This window comes from Aquarana catesbeiana, linkage group LG08, assembly GCF_042186555.1.
Source record: "Aquarana catesbeiana isolate 2022-GZ linkage group LG08, ASM4218655v1, whole genome shotgun sequence".
Taxonomy (NCBI): Eukaryota; Metazoa; Chordata; class Amphibia; order Anura; family Ranidae; genus Aquarana; species Aquarana catesbeiana.
Genome location: NC_133331.1, coordinates 209,051,859 through 209,063,861, shown reverse-complemented (window position 1 = coordinate 209,063,861; position 12,003 = coordinate 209,051,859). Strand labels below are relative to the sequence as shown.

Below are 12,003 nucleotides of genomic sequence, written 5' to 3'. Positions count from 1 at the left end.
GTTGGGCTACAACAACACTGCAACTATCTCTGGTGCCAATAACACAGTATAAAAATTGTGATGAGGTACAGGCTTGAGGCCTATTTTGAACTCAGTCTTAATCCCTTGAATTTCCTCTGTGGGACTACAGGTCCCAGCAACACTGTGTTATAAAAGCAGGTGTGTAAAAGTGTGTCAAGGAAACTTTTGGGCAACAGCCCTCTCACCCAACCAAGTCTGCAATGTAAAACAGTTCTGCTCCGGTACACAGGGTCCTGTTTCCGGCCGACCAACACTGCTCCGCTGCTCCGCTCCGCTCAACGAGATGTTCTGGGACTTTCAGATGACTCCAACAGGCTTCTCTGGCTCCTTCCCAGTCTTGCCTCGCCTTCAGTCCAACTCACTGATGTGTCACAGGATCACTGATCGCAACACCGTGGATGTAGGCCGCGCTTCGCTGGAGACCTCACACAGATCCTCCCAGGCTGGCCATGCGTTTCCAAGAGACCTAAGATGGGCACGCTGAGTTGTTTTATAGCCTTCCCACAATGCAGTTCAGTTTTCTTGCTGCTCATGGGAGGTCATAGGCATTGTGGATAGGTCAAGTTAATGTGAAAATGTAAACAAGATCCATTCACAATCTTGGCCGCTAGATGGCGCCAAACGCTAACTTATAACACTGTACACAGAATAACATAGCTTTTAAATGAATAGGTAACAATTTGCGGACGCTTAAATAACATTACTTTCTTTTCCTAAGGGGAAACATTGTTGCTCCAATGCCATCCAGTTCCCTTTGTCACACGTGATGCTTCCAGAATCCTTCTGCAGCATCTTGGGCACATCTTGTTTCTAGCCACTGTTGTGATTGGTGCCTGTATATTTAACCACTTTCCGCCCGGCCCATAGCAGATGACGGCCGGGCGGTGGTTCCGTTATGCTGACTGGGCATCATATGACGTCCAATAGGATAACATGCCGCCGCGCGCCCGCGGGGGCACGCATCGGGGCGATCGGTGGAGCGGTGTGTCAGCCTGACACACCGCTCCACCAATCTTGGTAAAGAGCCTACAGCGGAGGCTCTTTACCACATGATCAGCCGTGTCCAATCACGGCTGATCACGATGTCAATAGGAAGAGCCGTTGATCGTCTTTTCCTCACTCGCGTCTGACAAACGCGAGTAGAGGAGAGCCGATCGGCGGCTCTCCTGACAGGGGGGGTTTGCGCTGATTGTTTATCAGCGCAGCCCCCCTCAGATCACCACACTGGACCAACAGGGATCGCCACTAGGACCACCAGGGAAGAGGCAACATGTGGATGGCCAGGTATGTACCCCATGGCCATCCACATGTGCCCAATCTGTGCCAATCAGTGGCCACAAATGGGCACTGATTGGCACCATTATGTTTCAGTTCTGCCCAGCAATGCCACCAATCAGTTTTATCAGTGTCATCAGTGCCACCTGTCAGTGCCCATCTGTGCCCATCAGTGCCCACTATAAGTGCCACCCATAAGTACCCATCAGTGCCACCCATAAGTACCAATCAATACCACCTACGAGTGCCCATCAGTGCCGCCTATGAGTGCCCATCGGTGCCACCTATGAGTGCCCATCAGTGCCGCATACCAGTGCCCATCATCAGTGCCCATCAGTGCCACCTCATTGGTGCCACCTGATCGGTGCCCATCAGTGCCGCCATATCAGTGCCCATCATTGAAGAAGAAAACATACTTATTTACAAAAAATTTTAACAGAAACAAAGAAAAACTTGTTTTTTTTCAAAATTTTCTGTCTTTTTTTATTTGTTGCGCAGAAAATAAAAACCGCAGAGGTGATCAAATACCACCAAAATAAAGCTTTATTTGTGGGAACAAAATGATTAAAAGTTTGTTTGGGTACAGTCTTGTATGACCGCGCAATTGTCATTCAAATTGCAACAGCACTGAAAGCTGAAAATTGGCCTGGGCGGGAAGGTGTCTAAGTGCCTGGTATTGAAGTGGTTAAAGGAACGGCACTCACATTTTCAGTGGCTGAACTTTCCTCAGTGAGCTGTCCCTTCCGTCGACTGGTTTCTGTCTGATAAATCTCTGCTACTTGTTCGTATTTGCTTGTCTGCTGCCTGTGCCAATTCCAGACCTGTACTTTTGTTCTCTGTTACCTTAGCCCTGTTTCTGCCTGTTTTGATATGGTCTGTAGCCCTGCCACCTAATCTGGTATGCATCAGAATTGTATTCTGGCTGACTTCAGAGACTTCTGCAGTCTTGCTGCCTGATCCACTATGCTCCAGTTTTGTGCTCAAGTGTGTTCTGGTGTGGTCCACAATCCTTAGTTTCTATCTTTTACACAGCTCTTGTCCCCTACTCTGCCACTGGTATGTTTCTGTGCCCTAACTTTCCTACTTGGGTGGGTTAACCTTCACACGTTAAAGCAGGGTGAGCCTAGGGGTCAGGACACGGAGGCAGCATATAGCTAAATGCAAACCTCTTTAAGAGGTGTGTATAATTTAATCAGTTTTTGGGATGGGATAGGTGACAAGTAGAAAACAGTCTTCAGCACCATTCTTAATGGGCATTAAGAATACCTCATGATGCCCCAAAGGTTATGCAATGGCCTGGCAGTCTTTCAAAATTTTGACAGCAAGGTCTTCCATGACCTCTTTTGCACTTGTGTTAGCCTATGCAAGGAAGACAATGTTCTCTTCTCTCCAGGCAACAATTTTCTTCATGTAAGATCTATCTTACAGCAGCTTGGTGTAACAGCAATATCTATGCCAAGTTGAAGAAATGCCTGTTCTAACAAACATAGCTACCCTTTCTTGGTTACTTTGTCCTGCATCCAGGTCTTCTTGTATATCCAGTCAAATGAAGTGCTATCTCATGGTCCCAACCCTCAGGCCTATAGGCAACACAATGCTTAATGAGGTTCACCAACTACTATCATCAGTTTATTTGTGACTATTTTTTACCTCCCTGCACGGTACCCTACTGACCTCTCTGCACTGTACCTTCTGGCCCCTTAGTACTGTACCTTCCTGGCCCCCTGTATTCTGCCCTCCTGAGTCCCCAGTACCGTGCCGCCCTAGCACTCCAATATCATACTCTCCTAACCCCCTGTACTGTGCTCCAGACCCTCCAATACCATATCCTGCTGGTCCCTTGGTACTCTGCCCTCCTGACCCCCCAGTACCATGCCCTCCTGACCCCTCAGTACCATACCCTCCTGACCCCTCTGCCCTACTGATCCCTATAAACTGCTCTTCTTATTGCTGACCTCTGTACACTTCTTTTAACCCTACTGACCTTTGTAGACTGCCCTACCTGCTACTGACCTCTGTTCACTGCCCTACCTACTACTGACCCCTGTACACTGTCCTACATACTTCTGGCCTCTGTACACTGCCCTACCTACTACTGACCTCTGTACACTGCCTTACCGACTACTGACCCCTGTACACTGCCCTACCACTGCAATGAAGGAGTAGCTTCGTAAGAAGCATTTCAAGGTCCTGAAAAGGCCTAGCCAGTCTCCAGATCTAAACCCCATAGAAAACCTTTGGAGGGAGTTGAAAGTCCGTGTTGCCCAGTGACAGCCCCTAAACATCATTGCTCTAGAGGAGATCTGCATGGAGGAATGGGCCAACATACCAGCAACAATGTGTGACAACCTTTTTAAACTCTTATGCCGCGTACACACGGTCGGACTTTTCGTCTACAAAAGTCCAACGGACGCCGACGGACTAAAGCTGGCTGGTAATCCGATCGTGTGTGGGCTTCTCCGGACTTTCAGCAGACTTTTTCAGCCTCAAATCCGACGGACTTTAGATTTGAAACATGCTTCAAATCTTTACGTCGTAACTACGACGGACCCCGAAATCCGCTCGTCTGTGTGCTAGTCCGACGGACAAAAACCCATGCTAGGGCAGCTATTGGCTACTGGCTATGAACTTCCTTATTTTAGTCTGGTGTACGTCATCACGTACGAATCCGTCGGACTTTTGTGTGGTCGTGTGTAGGCAAGTCCGTTCGTTAGAAAGTCTGCTGCAAGTCCGCCGAAAGTCCTGTCTGTCGGACAGGCTGTCGGACTTTTGTAGACGAAAAGTCCGACCGTGTGTACGTGGCATTACAGAAAACGTTTGACCTCTGTCACTGCCAACAAAGGATATATAACAAAGTATTGAGATGAACTTTTGATATTGACAAAATACTTATTTTCCACCATAATTTGCAAATAAATTCTTTAAAAATCAGACATGTGATTGTCTAGATTTGTTTCCACATTTTGTCTCTCATAGTTGAGGTATACCTATGATGACAATTACAGGCCTCTCTCATCTTTTTAACCTCCCTGGCGGTTTTCCCGAGTGTGGCTCGGGGTTAAATTTCAGCACCATTAGTGGTATCCCCGAGCCACACTCGGGATTACATTGCAGGATCCTGGTGCGGTGTTACTTACCTTGTCCCCAGGATCCTGCGATGTCCCCCGCTGTGTCTGCGGGCTGTGTCTCCTCCGAAGCCTCTCTGTGCTAGACTCCGTTCTCTGCGAGCGTCGTGACGCACCGGGGGTGGAGCATGGCAGCAAATTAAAAAAAAAAGTAAAAGTCATAACACATACAGACTGTAATCTTATAGATTACAGTACTGTATGAAATTATTTCACATCCCTTTTGTCCCAAGTGCTTTGTCCAATGCCCTGCATGCAGTTTTATATTATATATATATTGTTCTTTCTGCCTGAAAACTTGAGATTGTCCATAGCAACCAAAAAGTGTCCCTTTATGTCAAAAGTGGCTTTAGACCAGCTAGAAAACAGCGATAGTAAATTAGAACACTTGCAGAATTGAGCGATAGTGAATCGTGGGGAAATTAATTTTATTATTATTATATTATTATTTATTTTAATTATTTATATTTATTTATTATATTATAATTTGTTTTTGTGTTTCAAACTTCATCATACCCGGAATATCTACTAGACTCTTGGTGGATAGATTTAAGTGTGTTATTGCTAAGAATTACAAGCCTACAATATAAAACGCAGAATTTCCATGCAAAATAATTGTACCGCATTTAGCACCTAAACTCCAAAATAATCATACCGCCAGGGAGGTTAAGTGGGAGAACTTGCACAATTGGTGGCTGACTAAATACTTTTTTTCCCCACTGTATATTTACAGATCATAAAAATCAGCTTTAATCAGCTGCAGGGGATGGGCGTATCAAAATTGATGGGTACTCTCTTTTACCAGATTTAAGTTTGATACTAGCAGGCTCCAAAAATACATATGATGTTGCTCTCTTTGGGTCATTTGATGGTGCTGACTCGGAGAGTCATCTCAGCCTAGAATCTATTATTGCTTCCAACTGGATTTTGGTCGCTACTCATTTCTTGCATGCCCACATTCCCCCAGGAAAGACGTTTTGCCACCCAATCTTCAACCTAAACGCTACAGATGGGCACTGTTATCTAAATTTCTGGACATGACCTATTATTCAATTTTCTTCTCTTGCTGTTTATAGCTTTTGAACAGATTGTGAATTTAACCAAATGCTCTGTGCCTCGGATACCGGCAAATGGAGGATTGGTGTGTGTTTATTTTGACAACTATTACTGCAAACCAATGTGTAATCAGGTATTTTACTTTATTAATATTATTTGTTAGTGCTGTCAAAAATGGTTATTTTGAATACTTCTTGTACAAGATGTTACTTGCTGTATTTTAGTTCACATTTTTTGTTGTAATTATGTTAAAAGTTATAGGATTGTATTTACTATACAGATACACTATTTCCTATGCAGGTTCGTCTACTATTGGCTATCTGTATTTTAGACAGTGTAATTAGCATCTTTGCTGACAGTTTTGAGATGAAAATAACACAGGATAAGACACCTAGAGATAGTGTTTTCATTAGATCATTGTAGGTCAGAGCTGGCACACAGTTCTGCACTGTGATAAGAGGAACTGCAAAGCATTGTCACTGTACTGCAGGTACATAGATAATCACTAACTGTATATAGAAACAAAAGTCTTTAAAACAATAGCACACATTGATAAGATTTTATATTAAGAATGTATTTTCAGCTGATCTGTTTTTCATATATACCTTCACTTTGGGGGATTTTTTTCTAATTTTCTGTTGCTTCACGGGGGAGGAAGTGAAGTGGATTTTGTCCAATGATACACTGACAAAAAAATGAAATAAATGTACCCATCCCTACTCTGTGCAAAACTAAAAACTGCAGTATAGAAAAGTCAGCTCACCAACCTAGCTGTGATGTCGGGCAGAGCTATTTAAATTTCAGGATCGGATAGACAGAAATACAAATCATTTGACAGGTAAACCAGCTTCCATATTACAACTGAGCTCCAATAATATTAGCTAATGCTTTTTTAAAACATTAAAAACATATTTTTTTAAATATTTAGTGAATAACACCCCAAAACAGTGGAGACGTCTTGTCTTCATGTAATGTACATTGATAAAATCTAGATTAACACTTAAGCTGGCCATAGATGGATCAATATTCTGCTATAGATGGGCCATAGATGGATCAATATTCTGCTAGTTCAGCAGAACTGTGGTCATCTGTGGCCATTCCTGCTAGAGAGAAGTCAATCTAATGATCGTCTTCTCTTGAATAGAAATGTTGGAAATATTTAATTCAATCAACGCATGCAGCCAATTGGCTGCAATGCTGATCAATGTATTCTGACAGGGGCAGAGTCCCTGCTGTCAGAATACAGTAGTGCAGCAGGGAGGGTTCCTTCAAATGTGTGGATAGAGAAACCTTTTTTTTTTGTTTGTTTGTTTTTTTTAAAGCTGGCTAGGCAATCGAAAAAAACAAAAAAAACAAAATCTATGGCCAGCCTAAGAGATTTTCTAATATATTTAATTTACAGACCCAATATGTAAAACCATTGCAGGCAATCAGAAATAACCATTTATTAGTCCTATAAAAAATAAATTGTAGATGTAATTGCACATCATTACCATTTACACTGTACTAATGTATGAGGTTTTTTTTTTAATTTTACTCAAGGGCTATGATTTTGCTTTTTTGAGAAGAAGCAGGCTGTATGAGGAATGTGGAACTAAAACTGCCTTCACTTGGACAACTCAGTATATCGGAGGTTCTCGGCTAGCAGAATGCATTGGTAAGTTGGTGAAATTTATCGTTGCACATGTGGAATATGAAAAGAAAAAAAACCCTAAAGCATTTGACACGGTACCCCATAAAAGCTTAGTCCACAAATTGAGGTGTGTTGGCGTATATGTACCTGGATAGAAAACTGGTTACAGGGGCATGTCCAGAGGGTAATGATAAATAGTGTATCTTCTGAATGGTCTGGAGTTAAAAGTGGGGTACCCTGGGGCTCTGTCCTGGGACCAATCCTGTTAAACGTATTCATAAATATAGAGGTTGGGAAAAATAGTTCAATCTAAGTGTTTGCTGATGATGCAAAGGTAAGCAGGGCAATCATATCACAACAAGAGATAACAACTTTACAGGATGACCTCGATAAAATAGAGGGTTGGGCAAACACATGGCAAATCGGGTTCAATGTAGGGAAATGTAAAGTAATGCACTTGGGAGCTAAAAATATGTATGCAAGCTACATGCTAGGGGGAGAATCGAGGCTGAAAAAAATCTGAGGGTCCTAATTGATGACTCAGCAATATCATTCAATTCCAAGGTGGAGCAAGCAAAGCCAGCAGAATATTAGCATGCATTAAAAAGGATATCTACTTAAGAAATAACATTTTAATTCTACCACTTTACAAAACTCTGTTTCGGACCACATCTTGAGTATGCCATTCAATTCTGGTCAACAGACCTCAGGAAGGATGTTCTGAAACTGGAGAGAGTCCAGGGAAGTGCAACAAAACTAATAAGGGTGCTGGAGGATCTAAGTTATGAACAATTACAACATGAAACTTATTCTCCCTAAAGAAAAGATGCTCAAGGGGGGTTCTTTACTGTTAGAGCGTTTAAGGAATACTCACCATGCTTGTAGCAAATACTTTGGGGTGTCAACTTTCCTAAAAAGGGGTCATTTGGGGGGATTTTGTGCTATCTTGACATTCCAGGGCCTCCAACTGTGATAGGTAGCGAGGAAGTGAAATGAGCAATTTACGCCCTTTGAAATTCTGAAGGCAGTGATTGGTTTTCAGGTTTCCTGTATGCGGCAAGGCTCCCAAAAAGTCTCACACATGTGGTATCCCCGTACTCAGAAGAAGCATCAAAATGTATTTTGGGGTGTAATTCCACATATACCCATGGCATGTGTGAGCAAGATTTCATTTAAGTGACAACTTGTGTATAAAAAAAATATATATATATTTGTAATTTTCTAGAAACTTGTGGCAAAACATAAAATATTCAATGGACTCAACATGCCTCTCAGCAAATAGCTTGGGGTGTCTACTTTCCAAAAAGGGGTCATTTGGGGGGTGTTTGAACTGCCCTGGCATTTTATGCCCAACATTAGAAGCTTATGCTTATTGCGGTTTTCCAAATGCAATTTTTTTGGGAAAAACACTTTTTCCCAAAAAAGACCAATGCCTGCATTCGTCTTTACGTGCGAGCACGGCGGTACAGGAGTTCTTTTTATCTATTTTTATTATTTATTTTGCTTTTTTATTTTACACCGTCCCTTTCATTTATTTATTTTTTTTTTTTACCACTTTTATTGTTAACACAGGGAATGTAAATATCCCCTATGATAGCCAAGGGTAGTGACATGTACTCTTTTTTTGAAAAATTTGGGGTCTATTAGACTCTAGATCTCTCCTCTGCCCTTAAAGCATCTGATCACACCAAGATCGGTGTAATCAGATTCTTTCCAAATTTAAAAATGCCGATGTTTATATCTGGTAAAACTGAAGTGAGGAAATGCTCATACCTTCCGGTTTCTTAGGCTATAGAGATGATTAGAGCCCTTCTGGTCTTCAGTCAGCTCTATGGTCAGCTGGCGGAACCACTGGCTGCATTCTCGGATTACCCAGTGGGACAGGAGAGCCGAGAAAACCGTGGAAGGTGGCAGGAGGGGGGGGATGTCCCCTCCCACTGCTTGTAAAAGCAGTCTAGCAGCTAGTAGTTTTTACTACGATTATGAACAGTTAGCTATTTGCATATCATTTTATGATTGTTTTTATCATTGCCAATAGTAGCTGAACAGTGTTAGAATTGTGGTCCAGGTGTCTCCGTGTTGTATGTGGCTGCCAGCCTAAGTATTTGACGGGCGGCATGCTATTAAATACAGATAGTGAGACATGAATGACATCTGGCTGTCCAGATAGTTATGGTAGGGCAGTCTGTGGTCTTTGGCTGGTGGGAGCGCTGCCTTTGGGGGTACAGGGAGACCCTGGTGTCAGCAAAGGCTGCGTGCTGTCCGTTTTGAACACCGGAAACGAAAGTGGACCAGCATGGAACGCACAACTCACTGGGGGCTGAGATGCGGAAATGACGTCTGGACGTGTCAGATGACGCGTTTCAATGCATCCGCATTTTCTTCAGATCTGAAGAAAATGCGGATGCATTGAAACGTGCCATCTGACACGTCCAGATGTCATTTCCGCATCTCAGCCCCCAGTGAGTTGTGCGTTCCATGCTGGTCCACTTCCGTTTCTGGTTTCCAGTGTTTGAAACGGACGGCGCGCAGCCTTTGCTGACACCCGGGTCTCCCTGTACCCCCAACGACAGCGCTCCCACCAGCCAAAGACCACAGACCGCCCTACCAAAACTATCTGGACAGCTGTTTTTCAACATCTCTAGGACGGCCTACTGTGAACAGCTGCGGATTTCCTATGGACAAAATTACATGTGTTTACATTCCTGACTCTCATTGAGTAATTGTGAGTAGCCATTTGGCCACCTTTACATATTTCTATTAAAGTTGTTCTTGATACTGCACTTAGATTGGTGTCCCTAGTCTCCTTTTCCATGAATGGTTTATTAGCCACAATGCTAGGATTCCTATTTACATAAATACCGACCATCACGTCATGAGATCATACCCTCAGACGAAGTCAGGAAGTGACGAAACGCATCAGGGTCATGATCTCTGTGATTTGCCGGGAGTGATGTGTGCATTCCACAGGCTGTCGGATATCCAGGAAGTAGATCGCTGATGTACACAGACGAATCTGGTCCTCCATCCTGACAAGCTGGTGAATAACGTTTGCACTTAAGCACTTTATTACTGCTTCAGTTTAACTTGATTATTGTACGTGTAACTTGTAAGGGGGGTTTTTTGGTTATTAAAACTTCAATACAGTATCACGCTATGTGGACAATTATTTATTTTTTCACATGATTATACCGGAATCTTGCATAGTGTGACTATAGTTCGGTGGAAGCTTTGGTTGGAGCGTTGGAGGAACAGGTGTAAAACTAAAGGCGCATTACAGCTGTACTTGTGGTGAGTGCACCCACAAAGGGGAGATTCTTTCATGTGGTGAATTGTTTGGTGGATGTTCTGAACAAACCACAAGCTATAACTGGACTTCTTCGTTTTATTGACTCATATATGAACTTTATATGGAAGCTTGTCATTTGTTTTTTCTGACAAGAGCACTGCTACAATATTATTAAGGACTCTTTCCATTTTGAGTGTTTTAATATTGTTTTTTATTGCATTGCTTTTTTGTTTTTTGCTGGCTGCTTTTCACTTGTGATTTTATAATTAGTGTTGTATTTTCATATAAGTGTGGCATTTATATACTACATAGGAACTCAAAGTGCATTTGTCCTGTGCGCTGAGCGGTGCTTTTTTAGGTGGGCCAGTTTTAAGCATTCTCTACACAATACCAAGATGATGCCTAAACCTGCAGGTATCATCCTGGTATAACCACTCAAATTCCAGCAACATACCAGTATGTTGCTGGTCCTTGTTGGGCATATATTGTACAGCCTGTGGGCTGAACGAAAAAAGAGAACATAACAGATTCCTCCATTCACATGTAGATGAAGAAATATATGCCAAGACAAGTGAAAAAAAAAATACTGCATGCCGAAGCATAGGGGAGATCCGCACAATGTTTAACAATAAAATACAGTAACAATAAAACATTAACTCAATGAAACAGCAACTTTTTTTTATTGCTATCTGTGCCAAAAAAGAGTAACAAAATACATGGCGAAGCATAGGGGCGATCCGCCCTCTGTCCACCCCAGCCCCTATGCTTCGTCATATATGCTCTTTTTTTAACTGCCGTGGTGAAATCACCTACTACAGCAATGTAATCGCTGATTTATGTATGCTGAGAGCAAACCCTGTTGCTGTAAGAATAAACAGATCAGTGTTGTAGCTGAATGGCGTAACTGCAAAACAAACAACGATTAACAATAAAACCTAGTAACAATAAAACATTACAATTTAGCAGTATAGTATACAGTACAGTAAAACAGTAGAATGGTGTATCTGCAAAGCAAACAATGGTTAACAATAAAACAATACAACATAGCAGTATAGTATAAAATACAGTAAAACAGTAAGAACAGAACTCAATAAAACGACAACTATTTATTTTTTTTATATATATTTGTTTATTTTTTTTTACACTTTTTTGTAACTATAAAAAACTTTTAACGTTTCAGTCTCTCAAAATAAGATAGCCATGTAACATCTTTAGAGACCCTGTGTGAATGTGTGCCCTAGACTGTGCCATGCTGTACCCTATACTAATAATCCACTAGTGTGTGGTACAACTGAAACAATCCTGGATGCAGAAACCAGGTTGGACAGGACAGGAGGGACAAAATAAGGTTTCACACCTATATCCGCGTTTGCAACTGACACAACAATTTTTTGGGGTAGGGGTTCGGCCGGCTCACTGCATCTGGATTGGGTAATTGGGCCACAGCACCTTCTAGATACAAAAGGGCTATTGATCTCTTCCTGGAATTTTAGCAAGGATCCACTTCTTCCGGACACTTTGTATAGTTAAGCGTTGAACAGAGCCAATTGGAATAAGTATACAGACACTTTTTTGTACCAGCGTCTGGCCTTACAGGCAGCTAA

The 12,003-nt window shown here is 42.3% G+C and overlaps 1 protein-coding gene across 5 annotated transcripts in view; it reads left to right on the top strand.

Moving 5' to 3' along the window:
• The window catches only part of LOC141106250 (uncharacterized), an 83,336-nt gene that overhangs the window by 55,053 nt on the left and 16,280 nt on the right, over window positions 1-12,003 (top strand). For 4 of the 5 annotated variants that reach the window (XM_073596873.1, XM_073596871.1, XM_073596872.1 and 1 more), the window contains 2 exons: window positions 5,498-5,610; window positions 7,020-7,134. In XM_073596873.1, the coding sequence (XP_073452974.1) occupies window positions 5,498-5,610; window positions 7,020-7,134 (228 nt within the window). Of the gene's footprint in view, window positions 1-5,497; window positions 5,611-7,019; window positions 7,135-9,755; window positions 9,836-12,003 lie in introns of all 5 variants that reach the window. The other variant, XM_073596874.1, reaches the window with a different exon arrangement.